General features: G+C 35.2%; 1 protein-coding gene across 1 annotated transcript in view; it reads right to left on the reverse strand.

The window, feature by feature from the left end:
* The window catches only part of Hel25E (ATP-dependent RNA helicase 25E), a 105,333-nt gene that overhangs the window by 71,743 nt on the left and 7,501 nt on the right, over positions 1-26,089 (reverse strand). Inside the window, exons 2-3 of the mRNA XM_090397149.1 lie at positions 21,790-21,992; positions 4,813-4,940 (exon numbers count right to left, since the gene is read on the reverse strand). Coding sequence (XP_090253275.1) covers positions 4,813-4,940; positions 21,790-21,988 — 327 coding nt within the window. The 5' untranslated portion in view covers positions 21,989-21,992. The remainder of the gene's footprint in view (positions 1-4,812; positions 4,941-21,789; positions 21,993-26,089) is intronic.

The raw sequence follows: 26,089 nt of genomic DNA on the forward strand, positions 1-26,089 counted from the left end.
TAATCAGGCAATTTTTAATTCAGTGGATCCATGAAGTCTTTGCCCCAAATGTGAAAAATACCTTCAAGAAAAAAAATTGCCATTAAAATGCCTTCTTGTGATGGACAATGCTCCTGCTCACCCTCCAAGGCTTGGAGGATGAGTTTGATTTTTATCATTTTTATCACCCCTAACACGACTCCTCTAATCCAGCCCACGGACCAGCAGGTCATTTCAAACTTTAAGAAACTCTACACCAAAGTATTGTTTCAAAGATGTTTTGAAGTGACTTCTGACACAGAATTAACACTCAGAGAATTCTAGAAAAATCACTTCAATTGCTTAATATTCTTGACAAAGACTGGGTGCAAGTGACTTACAGGACCATAAATTAGGCCTGGAGGAAATTGCGGCCAGACTGTGTAGCACACACAGACATTGGGGGCTTTGAGGCTGAGTATGTTGCTGTTGTTGATGATGTGTCTCTGGACAAAAGCATGGGTTGGAGGTTGGCAATGCTGATGTGGAGGTCCACAGGAATGAGCTCACAAAGGAAGAACTGGAACACCTTCAGAAGCAGAAGCAAAAGACGATGGTTGAAGAAATTTTTTCAGACAGCGGAAGGAAGGGAGGATTTCTAGTTCTTCATCATCATCATCATCAAATTCCTGCCATGTACCCTCAAGGGGTGTACAGGATATGACAGTACTACATGAAAAAATTACATCATTACTAACTTCCTATCTACAATTTTCCTCCAAATCAGTCTGTTACTTGTCAAGACTCCAACATTATCAGATCTTATATTTCTATCGTCTAAGGCACTTTGTACCGTATCAATCCACCTATATCTTGGTCTTCCTCTGGGTCGTTTTCCTGCCAACCTGGCAGAGAACACTTGTTTTGCTAATCTTTCCTCTCCCATTCTATTTAAGTGACCATACCATCTGAGATTAGCTCTGCTAACGCATTCCTGGATGCTGACAATGTCAAGTTCTCTCCTAATATCCTCATTTTTAATATGATATTGCCATTGATGCCATCTGTTCACACCTCTAATCTTTCTCAGGACTCTCATATCTGCGGTTTCTAGTCTTTGGTCAAGTGTTTTACTTCTGACCCAGCTCTCAGATCCATAAGTTAAAATTGGTTTGAACACAGTCTTGTATACAGCTAATTTAGTGTTCCAACTAATTTCTTTCTTATTCCATATGAATTTATTCAATTGACTTCCCACCATACCAGCTTTGCTGATTCTGTTGTCTATTTCTATATTTAGTTTACCATCTTCAGTAAAAATTGTGCCTAAGTAGCTGAAATGTTTTACTTGTTCCACAGGTTCTCCATTCACAACACAGTTGACATTTTCAATGATTCTGCCTATTTTCATTGTCTTTGTCTTTTTATTGCTGACCTTCATACCATATCTATTACAACAGCTATTCAATTTAGTCAGAGAATCTTGCAGACTTGTAGCGGATTTATTTAGAAGTATAACATCATCCGCATAAAGCAAAGAGCTGACATTAACATCTCCAATTTTGATATCAGGTTTAATACCACATTCCTTCATAATGTGATCCATATAGATAATGAATAACAGAGGGGATAATGTACATCCTTGTCTCACACCAGATTTAACATTAAACCATCTTCCTGTACTTCCTTCAATTCTAACTGCTGACTCACAACTCAAATAAAGACTAAGTATTGCTTGATATAATGCCACATTGACACCATATAACTGCAGCGTATTGAATAGCTTCTCTCTTGACACCTTGTCATATGCCTTTTCCAAATCGACAAAACTTAAATACAGATCTTTGTTATATTCCCATGCTTTCTCGACTATTTGTCGTAAAGTGAAGATCTGATCCTGACAGCCTCTATTTGGCCTGAATCCAGCTTGTTCTTCACGAAGCTTTTCTTCCACAATTCTTCTCAACCGTTTCTCAAGTATACTTGCATAGATCTTGCCAGGAACACTCAGTAGGGAAATACCTCTGTAATTCTCACATTCAGTTTTATTTCCCTTTTTATATATGGGTACTATGAGAGCTCTACTCCAATCATCGGGAATTCGTCCCTCTGTCCAGGCTTTCTGAACTATGCAGTGCAGCCACTGTAAGACTCTTATACCACCATACTTCAGCATTTCTGGTCGAATATCATCTACTCCTGCTGCCTTTCCACATTTCAAGCCTTTGATGGCTTTTTCTACTTCAAGTATGGATATGTATTCCTGACTGAATGCCTGGTCAGTGTTTTTTATCACTGTGCTGTCATCACTGCTTGTTTCATTTAGCAGTTTTTCAAAGTAATTACTCCATACTTCAAGGATATCTTTTTCTCCTGTTTTCATTTCACCTTTATCATCTCTAATTCCTTTTACAGCACTCTTTCCTCCATTCCTAAGCTTCTTCAACAACCTCCAGAATATTTTGCCACCTTCTTGATATTTATTTTCTATATTCTTGCCAAAGTCCTCCCATGACTTTTGTTTAGCTAGTTTTACACACTGTTTAGCTTTCTTACATTTGTCTCTGTATTCTGTAAGAGTAAAAGCTGACTTATTTGCCAGGAACTTTTGATATGCTTTCTTCTTTTCCTTCACTGCCTCTTTAACTTCCTGTGTCCACCAGGGAGTTCTGATTTTTTTTATCTTTGCACACAACCCCACCACATGCCTCTCTGGCAGAATCAATCAATGTTTCCTTCAGAGTTTGCCACTGAATCTCCAAGGTTTGATTCCTGTTCTCAAACTCTTTCATTTTCTTTTCAATAATATTTCTGTATTTTAGTCTACAGTTTACATCTGAGAGCTGCTCAACTTTTATTCGCTTTAAAACTTTCTTACATGTTATTCTTTTCAATATGAAATTCAATTTTATCCTGCTCAAGACTAAATAGTGATCACTTCCAATTTCAAATCCTCTGTACACTCTGGTGTCCTGCACCAGGGAGAAAACATCACTATCAACAATAACATAGTCAATGAGACTTTTCTTATTCCTAGCCTCTTCTCTCCATGTGAATTTGTGCACATTTTTATGTTGGAACATGGTGTTAGTAATAACCAGTCCATGTCCTGAGCAGAAATCCAACAGATATTTGCCATTATTATTAGCTTTGCTCTTTTCTCCAAATTTTCCCAAAATATTTTTGTATGTCTCACAATCATTTCCTACTCTACTATTTAGATCCCCAACAAGGACCAACTTTTCCTTTTTCATTGTGTCAGTTGCTTTTTCTAAAGCCTCAAAAAATTCCTCCACTTCTACCTTAGTAGAACCTTCTGTGGGACCATAGGCACAAATAAGTCTCATTGTCCAGTTCCCCATTCTCATATTTGCCCACATTACTCTACTTGAGACTGACTGCCATTCAAGAAGATTAGCCTCGTATTTTGTGTTGAATACTATGGCTACTCCTTCTTTTCCTTGATTGTTATTGCCTGAATATAACATTTTGTATTTATTGCTCAGAAAGATCTCACCAGTTTTGGTCTTTTTTGTTTCAGTCACCCCTATTATGTCGATCTGGTACTTATCTAATTCCTCAGCTAGCTCCATTTCTTTGCCATTCAGGCTTCTTACATTGATAGTACCGATCTTTAACTCTGGTGATGTTGAGTTGGGGTTTGTTTTCAGATTTGTTCCAGTAGCTGACTTTTCGCTGTTCGCCCTGGTTCCCTGGCGAAAACAACGGGGGCCTTGTTTAACCGGGCGACGCCCCAGCCGGCATGAAATTTTGTCATGTTGTACCATCATTTTTTATTTTGGTTTAACCAATAAGAATACAATTTGGTCGGCTAAATCCCAAATTGCCAGCCCATCCTCGTTCGTTCAGTATCAAAGTAGATACCCAACAGGGTGCACCATGAGAAGGTGAGGATTGGACATTAGGTCAGAAGCCCTGGTCGGTTCTCCGCATTCCTTTAAAGGCTATGTGGAGGTCTCCTCTCAGTTATACAGCTTTGACCCTTAAGCACCCCTTTCTTTCGCACACATTTCTTTGATCAAAGAAATGTGTGCGAAATGGGGTGAGGTGCAAAGTTTTGTGGAAAGAGATCACCCTTTTTCGTCTACATTTTAGCTATTTATTGTGTTTATTCTTTTTATGTAAGATTTTATGCATTTTCATTATTTTTGTATATGATTTTATGCATGAAGTACTGTTGTAAAAGTTTTAATAAGCAATCATCTGGGGTTCGGGAACTGATTATTCCATTTTACATTAATTCTTATGGGAAAATAGTTTCAGTTTTCAAACAAATTGGTTTCCGAACAGCCTTTAGGAATGAATTATGTTCGACAACCGAGGTTCCACTATAATTAGAAAATTTGTTGAATCATTTAAAGCGGACCATTTTAGTCGATGAATTACGTCCACAGTACATAATGCCATCTTAAAAGTGTTATTTGAAAAAAATTGCCCTTTAAATGAACCTTTTCAGTAATTTTCTTCCTTGTTTTTACATTACTTGCAATATTAGAAATAATAAAGTAAGTGGTAAATGCTCAATTTTTAGGTCAGTTCAGAGCAGTTCCTAGAAAAATCACAGAACTCCAAAAAAAAAAAGTTTTTTTTTTTTTTTGCACTAGAGGAAAAAAAAAAAAAAAAATCTGACCTTTTTCCTCATTCTCTAAAATGCATCCTCCACATGCATTTTAACAATTATTTCAACAGAAATATCTTTAATGTTACATGCGTGCTAAATATTGCTTTTCCTTTCTAATTTCTCATAGTTTTATTTCTTCAGAAATGATACATCAAGGTATCATTTCATCTGAATGGTATTATATTTTATATGAAATAGTTACGTATATTCACCTGTCCATCAACAGGATCAAGCTGCTGTAATGTTGCCAGTACAAATACGGCTGTTTTTCCCATGCCAGACTTTGCTTGACATATTATGTCCATCCCGAGAATGGCTTGAGGAATACATTCATGCTGAACTGTAAGATAAAATCGAGCATCTTTATTATGGATTTAAATACATAAAATATTATTAATCATATTTCAAGTTAAGACAAAATTTCAAAAAACAATCTCTTAGTTATGTTTTTTAAACTTTTTCAAAGGTTTGAAATTTTGCTGAGATACCTCAATTTTTTTTTAATTTCACCACCTGAATTTAACAAAATCTGGTATAAAGATTATACTCATTTTGACTGAATCTGACTATTTTCTTCATTAGACTCCTCCCCAATTCCCTTTTCTAATACTTAGTGTTTTTCTTATACCTATAGGAAAGCAAACTACAGTTATAGTCACCTCTTATTCATTACAATGCATGTCTTATGCAACTTTTATAAAAGTCAAAAGAAAAACTTCATTTGTCTGTTTAAAAAACCTGATCCCCCCCCTCCCCTTTACTGTATTTTAATCATAAAAGGTGTAAGAAAAATTTTAGAAGCTTTATCAAGACATACACGAGTTCATTAACCAAAAGTAAAGCTTACAAATTTTAACATGAAATTTCATGCAGTTTGAGAAAGAGAAATCCTTTTCATTGAAATAAGTAATCTTTCAATTTTTTTAATTAACTTTCATATTTCATCACTATTAGGTATTAACCAACATCTAATAAAGACTAGATTCTTATAATTAACAATAAAGCTAAAATCAAATATTTCAGCTTTACGAATATTAGATATTAGAACAAGGCTTAAATACATCAAATTATAATAGCATATATTTTTTTTGTGTGCAAGTAGCTGAATGAAAACTTCTTTTTCTGGTATCAACTACCACTACAGCAATGACTAATAAACTACTGAAAAGTTCAGACTAAATCCCTATAGGAACAATGATATTCTAAAGGAAATTTGCTATATAATTCACTATTCCTTGCAAGTTAAAGGTAAAGTGAGAGTTGAATGAATAACCAATGACTGCTTCCATACTATAAGACAACTACATACTATAAGAAAATAAACATTGGTTTATCAGAAAATGATGCTGGAAAAAGTGGAAACAAACTTCGTCATTTTGTTTGTAATTAGCATTAAAAAAAAATTCTTATTTTCATATCAACATATGAGATGATTTGCATCTGAAACGAAACTAACATTACAGAAACTTGCTCTTTGCAGTGAGTTAGCATTATGGTACTCATGAAAATATATCTGTTGTAAAACACTGCAACTACCGACAAAGTCAGTTGTGACAGTAATGTAAGCTTTCTAGTAATTCTAACAAATTTCATAGTGTGAGCAAACAAAGTTTGCGCCTGAAAATATCTTCAGGACTGAATATGGTGTTGTACTGCATTACTGGGGTAAGGTAGTACAACACCAGGCAACTTGCAGCAAAGGTGGACCAAGCTACCATCACCCCCTATTCCAGTATCTCCCATAATGCAAAACACATCTCCTTGGGGATATGTATAATGTTATACAATAAGAGATTGGCCACTACCCAGACTAGTTTCGACCTTTATTGAGGTCTCTTCAGTGGGAGCCACGCCCAGTGGTGGAGATACCAGGCAGAAGCAATAGAGAGGTCATCTTTACCTATAGGAGATGCCAAAAGGTGTGCAACCTTTTTTTTTTAAATTACTCTGGATTTAGAGAAAGATGTTAAAAGTTTATTTTTCACTTGGTAAGACTATAATAAATATAGTTTAATCCTTTATCCAAGTGTAAAGTTCATTGGTGCTAATCGAAGAGTTTGTAACCGGCGCATTGTTTGTTTGTTGTTTTATTACCCATTTATCTCATTAAAGACTGAGCTATCAGGGCGTGGGGGAGCAGAAGTGGCAACTCTGTTTCACTTAAAGCCTCACAAAGCCCAATGACAACTCGGTGACATGGCGAGTAGTGCTGCCATTAAATAAGCACCTGCTGGGGTCACTACCCCTGACATTGGGAAGCAGCATTGTCAGTACTGCCACAAGGTTGAAGCCAAATGATGATGGAAAAGCTTGTGATCAGAGATTTGCAGATGGCAATATGATTATATTGTGTACGTCTGTAATACTGCAGAGCAGAAAGAAAACGGAGAAACTACTGCTCTACCTTATCTCCAGAACAACCACCATGGCGAGCAAACCCTTACAATTGGTCCCAAGTTCCCGGCGTCCCTTAAATGGGACAGGGGTGCGAAGAATCTCCGGGCTCAAAATGGCGTCCACTTTTAAAATTGCAACTTGGAATGTCAGAACTCTGTATGAAGCTGGCAAATTAAGAAATGCCACAAGAGAAATGAAGAGGCTGGGCATCCGGATTTTGGGAATTTGCGCGACAAGATGGCCAGGATCTGGAAAGTGTCAACAAGATAATACGACAATGTATTACGCTGGGAATGATGAGAACAAACATCGACATGGCGTAGCTGTAATAGTAGATGAAGAAATCAATAAATCAGTAATAAATTGGATTCCATTTTCTGAAAGGATAATGCTGTTACAACTTAAGGGAAACCCCATTAACATAAATATCATCCAAGCTTATGCACCCACAGCTGACAAAAGTGAAGAAGATGTTGAAGAGTTTTATGAACACCTAAAAGAGATTAAAAACCTAACAAAGAAACATGATATAAACATAGTGATGGGTGACTTCAATGCAAAAGTGGGAAGAGGGAGTGATGGAGAAATTGTTGGCAAACATGGCTTAGGCACCAGAAACGACAGAGGACATCGCCTAGTCCAGTTCTGTCAGGAAGAAGATCTAACAATAGCAAATACCTGGTTTAAACTTCCACCCAGAAGACTGTACACTTGGAAATCGCCTCAAGATAACCCACATAACATTGTCAGAAATCAAATTGATTATATACTGATAAATAAAAGATTCCACAGTAGTATAAAGAGTGCAAAGACTTATCCTGGAGCAGATATCTCATCAGACCACAATTCCATAGTTGCAGAAGTACGTCTTAGATTAAAATAAGCTAAAAAATCACAAAAGAAGAAAAAGAAAATTGATGTAGAAAAACTGAAAGACCCGAACATAAATAAAAGTGCCAAGACACAGCTTAACCTGCGATTACAACAGATTAACATAGAAGAAAATAAAAGTGTGGAATCTCTTTGGAATAGCTTAAAGAATGCCATCGTAACAACAAGTATTGAAGAAGTAGATTATGTGAATAATATAAAACAACAGGAATGGATGACAGATGAGATTCTTTCTCTTATTGATACAAGAAGAATGTACAAAAACAAAGACCTTGCCAGGTTTACAGAAACACATAACATCATCAAGAAAAAAATAAAAGAAGCCAAGGAAAATTGGATGAAAAATTTATGTACTGAAATTGAACTGTTTCAGAAGAAACATGATAATTTCAATCTGTATAAGAAAATCAACGAAATTTCTGGAAAACTGAGGAAAAAGTAAATAGTGTCTCTAAGAGAAGAAAATAGAAAAAGAGTTCTACAAGAGAATAGAGCACAGATTTGGATAAAATATGTAACAGAACTTTTCAACGATACTAGACAGAAGCCTATAAATATAAAAGATAACATTCAAGGACCAGCAATCATGAAATACGAAATAGAGAATGCTATACGAACAAGTAAAACAGGAAAAGCCAGTGGACCAGATGGTGTGCAAACAGAATTTTTAAAATTAATAGAACCAGATAACATCAAACTTCTTGAAAAACTATTTAATAAAATATATGAAAGTGATGAATTTTCACCAGATTGGCTCAAATCTACATTTATCACTGTCCCAAAGAAATCCAAAGCGAATTCCTGTGGTGACTTCCGACTTATTAGTCTAATGAGCCAAACATTAAAAATATTTTTGAAAGTAATTCAGAATCGTATTTATAGAAAAAGTGAAGAAACTCTAAGTGAAACACAATTTGGCTTTCGGAATGGTTTTGGTACTAGAGAGGCCCTTTTCTGTACCCAAATATTGATACAAAAATGCATAGAAAAACAGAAATCTGTCTTTATGTGTTTCATAGATTTTGAAAAAGCATTCGACAAAGTCAGACACACTAACTTAATAGAAGTCCTTCAACAAATAAGGCTAGACGAACAAGACATAAGACTAATAACAAATCTGTATTGAAATTAGTCAGTTACCGTTCGATTAGACAACATTACCACCAGTGATATTAACATTAAAAGAGGAGTGAGACAAGGATGTGTGCTCTCACCACTCCTGTTCAACATATATGCAGAGGCAATCTTTAAAAAAGCATTGGAAGAATGTTCAGAGGGAATCACAATAAATGGAAAGATTGTTAACAACCTTCGATATGCAGATGACACCGTGTTAATTGCAGATAATATTATGGATCTCCAAAAACTCATTGACAGAGTATACATAGAAAGCCAAAGAATGGGAATAAATATAAACATCAACAAGACAAAATACATGATCATCAGCAAACATCCAGCCTCATCAATGAAACTGACACTCAATGGGGAAAAATATTGATCAAGTGTCAAGATACAAATATCTTGGTTGCTGGCTTAATGAACGGTGGGATCTAGAAATAGATATAAAGACAAGGATTGAAGTTGCATGGCAGTCCATGAAAATGAGAATGCTATTCTGCAATAAAGACCTAAACATGGAAGTCAGATGTCGAATGCTGAAATGCTACGTGTGGTCTATTCTGCTCTATGGAGTTGAAACATGGACATTGAAGGCAACAACCATCAAGAAAATCGAAGCCTTTGAGATGTGGCTATACAGAAGAATGCTAAAGATATCATGGACAGAAAAAATTACCAATGAAGATGTCTTAAAATCCATTGGCAAAGCTAAACATCTTGTACAAATAATCAAGAAACGAAAAACATCATATCTTGGCCACATCATGAGAAACAGCAAATACCAACTTCTACAAACTATTTTGATAGGAAGAATTGGTGGTAAAGGAACTAGAGGAAGAAAAAGAATATCATGGTTTGACAACATCAAGACGTGGACAGGAAAGAGCAGTGCACAACTGCTCAGATTAGCACAAGAGCGCAGTTTGTTCGCCAAGATGGTTGCTGACCTTCGACAGAAGATAGCACAATAAGAAGAAGAATCTCATTAAATGGGTAATGGCAAGCAAGATGAAGAAAGATTGAAATAAATTATTTAGAAACAATTATAATAATTATAATTGTTCAGCCGAACCTACTGGGCAAGGTACACGTAATCAGTAAATACAAAAAAATATGCTCTCTCTTGATGCTTAATGTGGCAGGAGAGTAAAACAAACGCCAGACCGACAAGCAATTCGACTGGTGACGCAGTTGCCACCGCACAGCCTCGCCATTAGTTGAGCTACTTTACTGCGAACAAAGAGACTGTGAAATGGCAACGCGGACGGAGAGCATTTTTCATCTCTATTAATTAAATTATTTATTCATTAGTCCCCATTAAATGGTATTTACTTGTATTTTAGAGTTTTGCGAAAAAAAGAAAACCCAAAAATGAAACACCTAGGTTTTTGAGAGTTTTTTAGGTGACCTGGCATTCAGCATTCGTGACACACTATTTGGGAAGCGCTGCTTTAGATCGTTTCAATGACTAAATTTCCAAATCCTAACAAACACCCAAACCCACACGACATTGAAATACTACTGTCATATTTGGGATGGAGCACTGAAAACTGCTCTAAAAATTCTTGATGCTATCCAAATGTGAGTAGGTTGGATAACAGATTCCTCCCTAACCAGTCTGTTTCTAAACTGTCATCTCTACAGATACTTCCATGGATATTATACTGTTCAGCATAACAAATGGCATCCATATCATTCCCCCCCAATTTTTCTAAACCTGTATAACACAAACAGGCAAATATCCATTTACTGTCCAACTGCTGCTAAAACACTTTTCCCATCTATAGTTACAAGAATATTCAAGGATAAAGATAATGATATAAACAAAATAAACTGAAAAAGACAAAATTCCAAGTTCTCTTTTACACAAATTATACTCTACAACCATGTTATAAATAATTATTTTAATTTCCTGATGTTTTGACCTTCACATTAAGGTCATCATCTGGAGCATACACATATATATAGAGACAAGCTGAATTACATTTCACATAGTATGTTAAAGAGACAATGATTTGATCAATGGTTATTCCACTGGCTTGACCTCTAGTGAAAATAAAATTAAATAAATAAATGAAATAAGATAAATTAACTACATCAAAGCTATATTCTATTTAAGACAACATCAGAGAAACGTTCTTTCATATAGATAGTTTTGTTACAGTAAAAATGATGTCCTAATTTAACATGGCAAATGTTATATTAGATTTAGGAAAAAGAAAATGAAAAACAAAATTTCAAGCAGTCATTCTAATATTTTGACATCTTCTAAGTACAGTCAAAGGTAGCCAATTTATCATTTGAACAGAGGAAGTATGTGGATTTTCTACATTTAATTTCAAAACATTTTCCCATTACATATGTCTGAGTGAAACTGGAGATGACTCTAGACAGGATTTTAAATAATTTCAAGTACATCCATGAAGTCAGTGCAGGATAACCTGTATGCATATGAACAAATCAACTCATAGGTGCTTATCCACCTAACAACTTCAACATTATGATGTATGAAATTCAAAAATTCCTTGCCATCCTTTCTTTGCTGTCTTGATCATCTAATGATTGACTTCTTTCATTACCCATTTCTAAACCTTAATTTTTCTACAGTCAAAACATCCAAATAGTGAGATTATTTTTCTCAGGTACTTTAAAAGCACAACTCAAAAAGTCTTCCCTTTTTTAATTCCCCTAATCAACCTGGCAAGGGATGACACAGTAATTCAGACCATAGCCTCATCCATATTTCCTGACCAATGGAACTCTCCATCCCACTGTTCTCAGTCTCATGTCCTTTGGATGGTGCCAAAATGGATACCTTTTGCGACTTCTACTCCCTTCTATGGTCTGATTACTGTTTCCATTCTCCTGGTCTAAACAACTGCTCAAACTGAATAACAGAATAATTCTAACTGGAATGAACACCTTCTCCAAGGCATTAAACAATATTTGTTAAATGCAAATATGGAGTTTGTCACAAGACAAACTCCATATTTGCATTTAGCCTACATTATAATAGCTTAAACAATAAATAAATAGCAAATCTGTTTTTGAGCTTAAATGCAAAAAACCATTCCTTCTGTAACAGTTGAGCCTTTTAATCTCTTATTAGTCACTGTGTACAACTTGTTCTCCCATCTCACTCCTCTTGATGGTATAATTGCAGTATCATATCATCCAAAGATAAAGCAGCCTTCATGGTATCATTTCCTTCCTCCACCAAGGCAAATTACTTCTACACTACTAAGAACAGCTCACTCCATGCTACCTTTATCTTTGCTCAGAAAGAATTTAACAGAAGATTCCTGAACAATGTGACAACAGCAAGTCATCTGGTCATAATTATATCCTTCCAGAATTAAGTATCCTATATCACCATTTCAATTTTTCCTAGCACCTATCCCACAGTTTATATACAAGACATAAAAAGTGCATAGGTTAGGAGAGGGAAATGATGTTAGCCTTCATCAGCTAAGTGCTCTTTCTCCAGTACTCTCAAAAATCATGAAGGCCAACTGTTTAATTTAATTTAATTTTTTTTGCACCATCTGAAGAACCAGCTTATCAGCTAATTAATGATTAGCAATATGGATTTTGCCGCACTCAATCTATAGCCACCTTTCAACACAAGTCATGGAAAAATTTGGAAGAAACTGTGGTCACCCTTGACATTTGAGTTTACTGAGAAGAGATTGCTCAGTTAACTACCAGTTTATAGACAGTATATCTTCTGCCAATTGACAAAGCATATGGTGAACAATCATATGACCAGTGGCGAATTCTCCATGCTTGCTGCGCAAGCTCATTAATTGAGAAAGAAGTAATATTCATTTGTTAATAAATGCATGCATTTATAAGCATTCCATTTAGGCTTCTATTTTTGTAGACAGAAGACGTTTTAAGCTTGCGCAGCAATAATTGAGCTTTGCATTGTGTATCGAAGGCCGATGCTAGTCAAGCTACCTTGGCTTGCTCGGTTGTGGGAGAATCCAGGTCCTTGCTTCAGCACTGTAATTTCATGTGTGCGCATAGCAATTTCTGGTCCCTCCACATCATCTCACCCTGTTGCTTAAACACAGGCCATATGCAGTCAAAGTAGCTCAAGCCAGTGATCTTCAGCCAGCCTTTACAAGTGTGCGTGTTGCTTGGGAAAATTAAGTCACAACCAACTTTTTATGACGATGTTATTGACCAGTTCATAAAGAAGAACTGTAGGGTAGAATTTGTATTCAAGTAGATAAATTGAAAAAGATAGAACATCATTTGTAAAATAAATGTCGTATTTGTATGATTAAATATACATAAATTTCTAAATACAGGTAACCCTCATATAATGCGGTCTAAAATTGTAGTAACCCTTGTTGAACGCGGTACTTATACAACACGGTTCCGATAAAAACATGGTCTACAAATTGTAGTAACCCTTTATCTTTTCATACGTTTTTCATCATGCGACTTAAAAATCAAATTTTATCTTCGTTAAATTTGTGTCTGCCTGTATCCCGCATGTAATTATCAGTAGCGAATTTATGAGTACCTCAATTGTTTACCATATAAAACGTTTATTGTTGAAAATTGTCCTCGTTTCTGCCAGGAAAGTGCATTAAAAATCATAAGTATGTTCATCTCAAGCTGAGCACTTTATTTTCAGGTAAGTTACATACAATATGTAATGCTTGCTTTTTTTTTTATAGTAATGGCCACAAACTGCAACGAAAGGGAAAAACCAACATAGAAAACAAAATTGATTTCTCTCGAAGAAAAATATTGAAAATCTTGCATTGGTTGAAGAATGGAGAAAAACCAGGAGCGTTTGCAGGGACTTTGAATTTAAATGAATAAACAATTCGAACAATCAAACAAAATGAACATAAAATCCGAGAAAGTGCTTATTGCTGGATCAACAATAAGTGCAAAGCGCGTTGCTCGCATACACGCTATTCTAATAGAAAAATATCTAATGATTTCGATAGAAGATTGCACCTCAAAAGAAAATTCCGATGGATGGAAATCTTATTAAACAAAAAATTCTCAAAGTTTATAAACATTTATAGTGCAGACCAGGTGTTCAATGCGAATGAATTCAGGTTATATTGGAAAAAAGTGCAAAAATGCACCTATATTTCGAAAAATGAAAGATCAGCTCCTGAATTCAAAGTTTCCAAAGATAGAATTACTCTACTGTTTTATTGTAATGCATCATGTGATTACATGACAAAACCAGTGTTTATTAACCAATCCTCGTGCCATGAAAGATTAAAATATGCAGTATTTTATTTTGCCTAAAACATTTATGCATTATGTGCAATTAAGTTTAATTACAATTTGTAATTTTTATACTATGTATTTGTTTCATAGTTTATGTTTTCTTAACTTACATGTATTACCTGAATTAAATAAAAATATATTTTCGTTGGATATGTCATTGTTGTTTATATAATTTAAAAAAAAAAAAAAAAAAAAAGATTTCGGAACATAACCCTACTTTTTCTATGTGATCTGAGACTCGCATAACGCGATTTATATAACACGCATTTCTGCGGAACCCTAACATCCGTGTTATACGAGTGTTACCTGTACATAGTTTTAAATGTTCAGTAATTCATTATTCCACTAATCAGACTTCAATCACACCTCTCATTCCCTGAATGATAAGAGCAAGTGTGAATTTCAAGACCAGTATTCGCCCCTGCATATGACTACCACATGCAATGATGACAGGTTTTAAGATCCATTGTTCCCAATACTCTAAACCAGGGAGGGCCAACCTATGGCACATGCACCAAAACTGGCACATTGGATGATTAGAAGTGGCACACTGGACCTCAATGGTAATAACAAAAAAGCCTATCTATGCAAAAAAAGTATTAACATCCCTACTGGCAGAGGTGGATAAATAGTGAGACCGAATCACACTTCATATCCATGTTATTCAATAGGTGTTACACAATCATATCCAGATTTTGCTGGACGTCTATAGACATCCTGGCCAGTTGGGGGTTAACCAAAAACTGATTTGTAGAAAAAAATGTGGCTATGCTGCATCAATGACATCTTTGCACTTTGGAATCACACAGAAACTGAACTCTACTCATTTCTACAAAAAATAAACACCCTGCATCCTTGATTCAAGTTTACACTAGAAAAGGAGTCACCAAAAGGTATTTCCTTTCTTGATGTACACATCCAGTAGAAACAAGATGGATCCATTTCCACTTCTGTCTACTGAAAACCAACTTTTTCAGATTGTTATATCGATAACAATCTGAAACAACCTGTTATATCGATAACAATCTTCACACCCAAAACCCTGTGAGGTACTCCCATACCTCACAGGGTTATGGGTGTGAAGACTCATTGAGGGAGGCCACATTCACACAGCATCTATCATACCTTGCCTTAAATTCATTCACTGTCACAGCACCCACCACAGACTCTAGCAGCTTATTCCACTCATTCAGCACTTAAAGAACCCAGCTCTAACACCTTTACTAACCACACTCTTGCCCAGCTTCCATGGATGTCCCCTAGTCCTCCCACCACCAGTCCTGTACTAACAAATATCTTCTGAATTAATTTTATAGAAACCCTTCAGTAATTTGAATGTCTCAATTATATCTCCTCTCTTCCACCTATCAACCAATTTCTGCAACCCACAAATCCTCAACCTGTTCTCATAAGGTTCATTCCACAGACCTGCTATCATCTTGGTCACTCGCCTCTGGATCCTCTCAACCTCCTCCCCATCAAGAAGAAACCTAGGTGACCAAATCTGCGCACAGTAGTCGAGATGGGGTCTTATCAAGGTTCGATACAGAGGAACAATAACATGCTTGTCTCTGCTCGTCAAAGTATTCTTCAGCAACCAAGTGATTTGATGAGCTGATTTGGTCACTTTTGCAATGTGCCCCCTAAACTTCAACTCTTTATCCACCAACACTCCTAAATCTCTTGCCTCATCAATTTCCTGGAGTACAGTTTCACCAATGTAGTAAACTGCTGCTAATCTTTTCATCCCAAAATGTATAACCTTACATTTTGCCACATTAAATTGACATCCATTCTCCTTAGTCTAGACCTGCAATCTATCCAAATCATCCTGCAAAATTTTGACATCATCTGCATTCACTATTGCCCTACCCAAGTTTGCATCATCTGCGAACAAATGAACTGTTCCTCTCAGATCCTTTCCTATATCATTAATGAACAAATTAAACAGCAGTGGTCCAAGAATAGATCCTTGTGGCACACCACTAGTCATATGCCATTTTTTGGACTCTACTCCTGAATAAACCACCCTCTTATCCATCTCACCAACCGTATACCCATCCCCATATGCTGCAATTTACTGATTAGAATTCCATGTGGTATCCTGTCAAAGGCCTTAGCAAGGTCGAGTAGAATCACTGTAAACCCATTACCCATATCCAGTTCAGCCATCACTGTGTTATAATACGTGAGCAAGTTACTGAGGCATGACCTACCCTTCACAAAATCATGCTGTTCCCGATACAGTATTCCATTTTCATCTATCTAATCTTGTATTTTCCTCTTGACTATTTTCTCCAAGACCTTGATAACGATTCCTGTTATGCTGATTGGCCGGTAATTTTCAACAGCAGCCTTGGAACCACCTTTATGCAACGGAATTATTTTCCCCTCTTTCCACCCCCTCGGGACTGACCCAGACCCGAGGCTCAAATTAAACAAAATTTGGCATCATAAAATTCTTAGTATCCAGAGAACACAAAATTTGTTCTGCAGAATCCCTAAAACAAGAATTGGAATTATTAAAGAAACAGCCTTGACTCCTATACCATATATATATCAGAGATATCTCTGAGCATGTGACAAACATTGAGAAAATATCAACTCAATACTACCCACAAACCCATCATCCAAATACACAACTTGCTACCTTCTCCAAAAGACAAACTCTCCCAAATGATGCTTCCTGGCATGTGCCATATTCACATAACTTGTCTTACTATGGACAAACAGGAAGATCTATAAATCAATGTATCTCTGAACATCAAGACGACATCTGCCTTATTAAACCTCACAAATTGGCTTCGCATAACATGGAATCAAAAATGCTAACCACAGGATCCAATGGCAAAATGCCAAGCTACAACATAGATCTACATATAAATATGAATGCTTATATAAAGAAGTGCTGAAGCTGTACTTCACAGGATCTTATTTAAAATGACAGTTCCACTATTCCAAACGTTTGGGAAATTATCCTCAATTGTATTCAATAATTTATCTGCTATATTTTAATTTCAGTCATGAAGTTTTTAATCCGTGAAAATGCAACTGTATATATAGAAGGATTACAATTTAAGCATGCATACTACTGTTATTTGAATTCAATTCCTATGTTCTTTGGTAGTTGTACTCAGGGCCGGCGCTACCATTTAGGCAAACTAGGCAACAGCCTACACAAAACTTCAAGCTATGCTTTATTCATACTTTACTAAAATATCAAAATTAAACAGTGATATATGATTTAGGTATCGATTCTTTATCCTTATCCATCACATATCACACTATTTAACTTTTGGTTCTTTTTTGTTCCTTACCTAAACAATTTGAACTTACCGCTATTTAAAATACAGTTAAGATTAATATTTTAAAATATTAAATTTCGGTATTTTATAACTTTTTTTTTGTAAATGAATTATAACAGAGAATTTTCAAATTAATTAAAAAATAAAAAAAAAAACCCTCTTAATTTAATCTGAAACGCAATTTTATTTTGTTTAATGTCAATTAGAAACATTTTAGTTTATGAAATACACTTGTAAACTTTGCCTAGGGAGCAAAATAACCTGGCACCGACAGTGGTTGTACTGATGTCTTATGATGCATATGATACATAAGATGAAATATTTACATAATAAAAAAGTTATTTACTGTGGCATAGCTGTTATTCTATAGTTACAATACGATCTTTAATGATATATATCTTATATGATCTTGAACACTTATCATTATTATACCAAAGTATAATGATATGACAACTGGATATCTCATTCATCTCTATGCTGTATTTGGTCACTTATTAAATATTAAACTTTATTCTGGCTTTATTAGTTGACCAAAGATTTTTTGAAAAATATATACAAATGTCTACAAGTTTCACCAGCAGTTATGTCTGGCTTCTTCAGGATGTGTGTAACGTTACATGGAACTCAACGTTTGCTAGTAAAAAAGAATGGCGTCATGGTGTATCGGTCATTGTTTTTTTGAGTACGTTATATAGTTTTTAGCGAAATGAAATTCCAGTAAGCTGAGCAAACTTATTAGGCTTTTCCAGATGTCTTTCAGAATCATTCCTTGATTTCTGTTTAGATTTTCTCCAAAGCGGAGTACCACGGCAGCTTCTTTAAAGTTTCTACATCAAAAATTCTCTTCTATATAGGGCATGTAGCTTTTATCCCAACCGATGGTGTGGTCAGTGATGGGCTAATCCTGAGGAATGTTTCATTTCACCTCACCATATTGCACAGAAACTCGGCATAATTCATATGCATAAGAATAGAGTGACCAACATTATCTAAAAAGAAAAGATCTCCTTGATGAACTCACTCTCATATCTCAGACCCTGGTAAACAACGGTTGCTCAGAAAACATAATCAAAAAGATTCTTCATAGAAACCCTCCACAACAGCAGCCCTCTGTCACACAGTATACATCGTCATCCCTTATGCAGGCTCAGTGTCAACAAAAATTGCAAAACTCCTTAAGTCCTTCAAAGTCAGAGTTGCTCTTAAATCGGTCAAGACAATATGCCAGATTTTAAGATCACCAAAGGACATTAATGCCTTCTTCAAATATGCAGGTGTGTATGTTTATGTGGATTAAATTACTTAGGGCAAACATCGAGAAGCCTGGAAATTCGAAAAAAAGAACATGTAGGAGACGTGAACCACAACAGAACAGATTCTTCAGGATTAGCCCATCACTTCTCGATCACTAACCACACCATCGATTGGGATAAAAGCCCCATGCTCTATATAGAAGAGAATTTTCGATGTAGAAACTTTAAAGAAGCTGCCATTACTCCGCTCTAAAGAAAATCTAAACAGAAATCAAGGAATGATTCTGAAAGACATCTGGAAAAGCCTAATAAGTTCACTCAGCTTACCGAAATTTCATTTCTCTAAAAACTATATAACGTGCTCAAAAAACAATGACTGATACACCATGTTCCATGCTTATGATGTTACGCATCAGTTTAATTTATTTCATAACATTACTTCATTCTTTTTTACTAGCAAACATTGAGTTTCATGTTTGCTAGTTTCCTGCCATTACGCATGTCCTGAAGAAGCCAGACAGCTGGTGAAACTTGTAGACAATTGTATATATTTAAAAAAAAAAACTCTGGTCAACTAATAAAGCCAATATAAAGTTCACTCAGCTTTATAAGTTTAACAGATATCTCATTATACCTAAGTTTAAACTTTACATTTACTGAACTGCCATTTATACATGTCCATTATTCCATCCTATCATAATCATTCTGTAGGAACTGCATCTTAGTCACATCCTGATTATCATGCCAATTTTTGCACCATTAGCAAGCAAGTGTATCGCCCTTCAAATCCTTCCAAATGTCATTGATGTAAAGATTGAATAACAATGGACCAAGGAATGAACTTTGTGGCACACCACCGGTCACCTTTAATCTTGCAGATTCACCATCCCATATACCTGTTGATCAACATCCTCTTATCCACATTAATATTTCATAGTCCAATTCCTACTCTAATTTATAGTGCGCCCAGAAATGAGATTTTTTACAGGACAGCCCTTTGAATAAAAGTAGCATATGTGTTTATATTTTTGAAAGTTGGTGTTTCTCTGTTGTGGAGAAGTCTTCTCCCCTGCCTCTTCTCTGTTGTGGAGAAGACATTCCACAACAGAGTGTGGAATGTCTTCTCCCCTGCAGAAGAAAGCCAGGTTGCAAAAATCACATGTCAAGACAAGGGTCATTATTATTATTATTTTTTATGTTGATGGAATTATCCACCGTGAATTTGCTCCTGAGGGCACTATAGTGAATGGTCAGTATCATTTAGGAGTGATGCAACATCTGTATGCATGTATCTGACGTGCCAGGAAAGAACTGTTCCACAACAACAATTGGTTTCTGTTGCATGACACAGCAACAGAACCAGACAACTTCATGTTCTTTCATTTTACTCACAATACAGAAGTAATTATTTTTTCCGAATTTTCAAATGTTTGTTTGCATTGAAAATATGTTAATTAGTTATTTGTTTAAAATAACATTTATTGAAATAAATATGAATGTGCCCACTCTGTGCACTGCCTGTGAAGTAGTTTCTTGCTTCGAAGTCGATCTATATGATCGAACATCCATCTCCCTATTTGCCAGATTTGGCTCTCACAGACTTCTTTCCAAAGATGAAGTATGCCTTGAAGAACACCGAGGACATCCAACATAGTGTGACCCAGAGACTCAAGGTTTCCATTCAGGACTTCCACTGTGCCTTCAAACACCTGTAAGACAGACGTAAACATTGTGTTTAGTACAGATTATTTTGAACCTGTGTAATTGACAATTCCAAATATAGTTCTTAGTTAATTGTTGTCTCATTACTTAACAGGCAAACTGTGCATGTAACAGTCTTCCATGCTGCATCCTATTAAAATCCTTATCAAAGTTGAAAACTATGTCTGTATCCAGTTCTCCATATCTAACTCAACTGACACATCACTATAAAATGTGAACAAGTTGCTCAAACATGATCTTCCCTTAGCAAGCACATGCTGTTTGATGCACTCAATGCCGCATACACCAAGATGATAACTTTTAGCAAAACAGACACTCATAGCTGGATAATCTCTTCTGCATACCATCTGCATTTAGCAAAATTATTCCTTCACAATTAATTCTTTTACTTGCAGCTTTGCAAACTTTTGGGTTGTCTTTAGCTTACATAGTCAGTTTCTTTTTAGACTTTACTTATAATTTTGTAGAATATCTAACTTCTGGCATGCTCCTTATAATTTTCATAACTGACATCATCCTTATGCACATGGTATTCCTTCACATCTTTTTCTTGAGAATCTCTTGCTTCCCAAGATTGCACATCTATTTTCCTCCTACAATATTTATTCTTCAAACTCTAGGGGACACATTCTGATATCGCATATAAGTATTTTTAAATGTTTTCCATGTGCTGCTGATATAATTCCCACCTACAAACTGACACCATGTGGCAGAACCTTCCACACTCCTCAGTTGGTCAAAATTTCCTGCTTTGTAGTTCAACATGTAACCTTTTACCTTTTAGCAAGGTTACATATTAAACTACAAAGCAAGAAACAAGATGCAAAACAATTCTCAATTGATTTTTTTGACATTACAGAGATCACTGTGCCACACAGTCTTGTGTGGCACAGCAATCATGTGAAAAATGAGTATAGCTTCTTTGAAATATCTTTGATGATTTTGAGGATAGGTCCTAATTCATCAAAAAATTAAAATTCTCCTTTATACTAAGTGCATGAGAAAGAACCACTAACAATGTTATTCATGCAAAATACAAAGAAAAATATATTACTTGCTAGGAAGCAGATTAATCACCAATTAATCCACTCCCTAACAACATACTTATCAAATGGCAACTAGAAAATAAATTAGTATTATACTAACAGACAGCATTTTTCTATCAGATCTATATAATGCTCACAGTCAATGTTAGGTGCCTGGTTAGTTACATAAAAATGTTCTTAAATATAAATACCTTCTGAAGGATGTTCAAAACCACAATCAACTATAGCCCTTAACAACTCAGGCTTTAAGAGAAAGTCTCGAAAACCAGAACTGTGAATAGATACATATCCACCAGCAGGCTTTTTAGTTTCTGTAGCAGTCTCTGTAGTAGTCTGATCTTGCTCATCTTCTTCTTCATAATCTAGAAGCTCATTTTCATTGTCTCCCATGATGCTAAAAAGAAAAATTGCAATAAAATTTTAATCATTCACTACAATGATTCTGGATAATACAGTGCCACTTCTAACATTATATAAAGGGCTGAGTAATCATTTCAACATTAGAGAAGGCAAACTAAAAAACTAAGCAATAGAATGTTTTTGACAGTTACTGCTGTTTTCAAGACACCCTACCGTCTTCTCCATATGCTTCTCTTTCACTAATTCTTTACTTTCTTTGCTCATCTGTTATTCCACGTTCTTTCTGTTTTTTTTTTCCTTTTTGTTTTTGAATCTAATCATTTACTTGCTATATTTTACCTTTTCCCTCCTATTTCCATTTTCCTTAATACCATTACACCTTCAATTTGTTTCTTAATGTTTTCATTAATTTGGTTTTTGTAGTTTCTGCTGCATATGTTAGTACTAGTTAGATAATAGTATTTCTGACAACTCCTTTGAATATTCTTATTCCTCCAGATGAGGCTGTTAAGATACCCAGTATCCTACTGGCTTTATTACTCGTTATTGTACATATTTTTTTGCGATGCCATACTACTACAGTTCTATTCCTGAATATTTTATCTCACTAATTTGTTCAATTTCCTTGCATTTCTAATTTACACCTTATAAGTACTCTAGCAACTATTATGATTTCAGTTTTTCTTTTCATATCTTCAAATGTTCTCTGGAACAGGCTTACTCATTTTTACCCCAGTAAGATCTGATCTGATCTCTCTCTTTCTTTCTCCTCCTGCATAGACTGACACTTATTGCCAGCCTCTTCTGGCATAAACATCACATCTGAAGCTTCCTCAGCCTCTAAAAAACTAGCCATTCTCTTCCAATCAAGACACAACTTTTCAGCCAACCAGCTGAAACACTGACTTACCTCAACCACATACCCAATATTTCAACTATCTTTTCTACAAGTACTTCCATGGACACAGCTCTGCTGAACTGGCATCAAATCATTCCCCTTCCTCCACTTTCTGCTGGTCCTGTTGCAAAATGAGTGGCAGCTGCCCAACATCCCTTTTCAGTCCAGTTTAAAACATGGCAAACTTGCTTCTCTTCCAATCCATCTATCTCTTGTCCTCAGGACTTTAGGGTGATTTGTTCCACTGATTCTTTATTCCAGTTTCATTAATACAGTAGTACTGTATTATACATGCATCTATATAAAGAAAGCAGAAACTAGCTTATTTCACAGTGGATATGGAAGGTTGAGAAAGTATTACAGGTTTTTTTCTTTTTAATCTTCCTAGACCACATAATTTCTTTATATTCATCCTAAATGCATTTAAATTGTTTTTCACTTGCCCACCATTTCACAAGAAACTAATAACTGGAAAAAGATATTTCATGTTTCCTCAGTTACCTGTTTATGCTCATGTAACAATAAAATGTACAATTTTTTTTCCCTCCATGTCTCAACTGATTAATACACTAATGTAAGTAGTTAACATTTCTACTTCAACACTGGTAGTTATAAAAGATAAAAATTAGTCATAACATTAACTAAAGCTCATAAACTGAGAGTGTCTGGAAATGTGACCACAATATATATATATCTTGCAAATTCCTAATTATCATCTTATTATACTTGTATGTGTGTGCACATGTGTTTGTATCATTGCCACCATGATAAACAAAGGAATCTGGATTTGGCTACTTTTCAAGAGACCAAAAAAAAAAAAAAAAAAAAAAAAGTTTCATTCTTGATTAAAAAAAAATCAATGCCTTCAAGTTTTGGAATTTACTACTGCCCATTATTACCACTTAAGCACTCAATTTATTGAGTAAGGTATGACCATCGATTATAATTAACAGAACATTCATTTAATGTGAAAAACATGTTTTTTCACATTCGCTAGTTTAACATGGTGGTGGTAATACTATATATTTGATGCAACAGATTTACTTGGCTATATGATATAATTAAAGAAATTTAATGGCTGGAAGCTGTGAGATACCAAAATAAAAAAAAAAAAAAAAAAAAAACTATTATTTGAATGCACAACTAGTTTTATCTTCTTAGAATACTTCATCAGGTGTATATAACATGCAGAGAAATACAAAAATATACATCACAAAAGAGACAACTATACATTAACTTGCAAACATATTGTTAACACCTGAAGGTGTTCTAGATGCTATAATATTGTTGGGTACCTCAATGTGGGCATGATCTTATGAACACCACAATTTGTTGATTTCCACAATTCTTCTTTCCAGTTCATCGGGCTACCCTCACGCTCCGACCACAATCTGAAGTCCAAAAAGATGGGGATATGCGGTCCTCACATTAGGTAGAGGGGGCTGAGTCCTGTTGGAGGGTCCATTGCCTATGGTGAAACAAGGTGTTCTTCAGGGATGTACCACAGTTTCCAGCAGTCTTGATACACTTTGTAAGTGGTTTTAACTCCTCTCTCACAGAAATACAAATCTTCTCATCTGTGAAGAGGATATCTCTGTAGCTGTTGTTCACATACCAGCAGAGAAGTGCCTTTGATTTTATCATCACCCCCCCCCCTGCTGTATAAGTTGTGGTGTTAGGAAGTGTCCCATAGAAAAACAATAGGCTCTCACCTCCAAGTAATCAGTCAGTACACATGACATTTTCTGTATTTGTACTGTTATAATGGTTAACAGTTCCCATACACACATATCCTACTGATCTATAGCATTTTCAGCATGTTGAAATAATAAGATGCTGCACTTTGGGAAGTGCTATTATAGCTATACAGTTCTCATAATCTCCCTACTGCATGTTAACCCATACACTAGACCAGTGCTTCTCAAACTTATGGATGTCAAGGCCCCCTTTGGAAAAATTAAAAGATTTCATGGCCTCCCATCGAAAAAAAAAAAAAAAAAAATCATAATACAGACATATTATTATTATATTTATTGTATTTATATTCAATACAAAACATACACACCAAGCTTATTTCTTTCCCATGCATCACTGTACCTGTGTACACTAGCAATGAAGCATTAATTTAAAGTGAAAAAAAACTTGGCTGTTTTAAATGAGTGCAAGATTTTCGGTTTGTAAGCTTTTTTTGTGCTTCTTATCAATACCTTTGAAATGAAACTTATATGAATAAGCATAATATTTACTAATATTCATTAAGCGCCGAAATATGCAGGGAGCAAAATTTGTGAACCAACACCAATGTGTGAATTTTTCCATTAAAATATAAAAAAATAACAAAAAAGAAATAATAAATAATAAAAATTAAATAAGTTTCTTTTAAGATAAAAGATATCTACTTAGTCTTAAAACATTCTAAATTTGTTTTCATCATTACACAGTCCCTTCAACAACACTAACGTCCCCCAAGGGGGCCAGGGCCTACAGCGGGAAGCATTGCACTAAACTCTCTCTCCTGATAAACATGCAAATGTTGGCTGCACACAGCACCACTAATATACCGGGCTCACTATTCCGTATTTTTTTTTAATTAGTAATTTGTTGATCATTTTTTGTTTTACTTACACTTATAGTGGTGCGTTTTAAAATGCTTCTGATATTTGCAATTGCATTTTAATTGTACTCCATTGTCAATGTATTAGACACTATAGTGAAAACTACTATTACATTTTATTTCCATATAGGTTTTAGTTTCTATCTTTGATTTCTATAAAGATATCATATATTATGTACCTATTTTGAAATAAAGTGCAGATATATGCATATGATTTGTGTTGCACTATGCGCACCCTGTTTTGAAACAAATAGCTCAAATTTGTGCATGTTTTTTTTTTTTAATTTAAATTATATAATTTTAAAATAGGTCAGCGAGGAGAGTTTATTTGGCTTGTTTTCTCAGCAGTGAAAAGGTTAAACGGCACAGAAGGCAGGATGAGTACTGCAGAGTACCCTTGGACTTTATGGAGATGTTGCCTAATAATATTAAGGGGGAGGGATCTGATAGCTGGATATTTGCCAAAATTTTTCAAGGCCTGACTATACCAAACCAAACCTGTAGTCCTTCAGGTTTGTTACAGCAAGTGTCAACAGCATTATATGCATATCATTAATTTTATACTATCACATAAAGAAGTGTGGAAGAATAACTTTAATGAATGCTGATGGCTGAGAGG

The sequence above is a fragment of the Typopeltis vanoorti genome, chromosome 8 (assembly GCF_054136105.1).
Source record: "Typopeltis vanoorti isolate ZY-2024b chromosome 8, IOZ_Tvanoo_1.0, whole genome shotgun sequence".
NCBI classification, from domain to species: domain Eukaryota; kingdom Metazoa; phylum Arthropoda; class Arachnida; order Uropygi; family Thelyphonidae; genus Typopeltis; species Typopeltis vanoorti.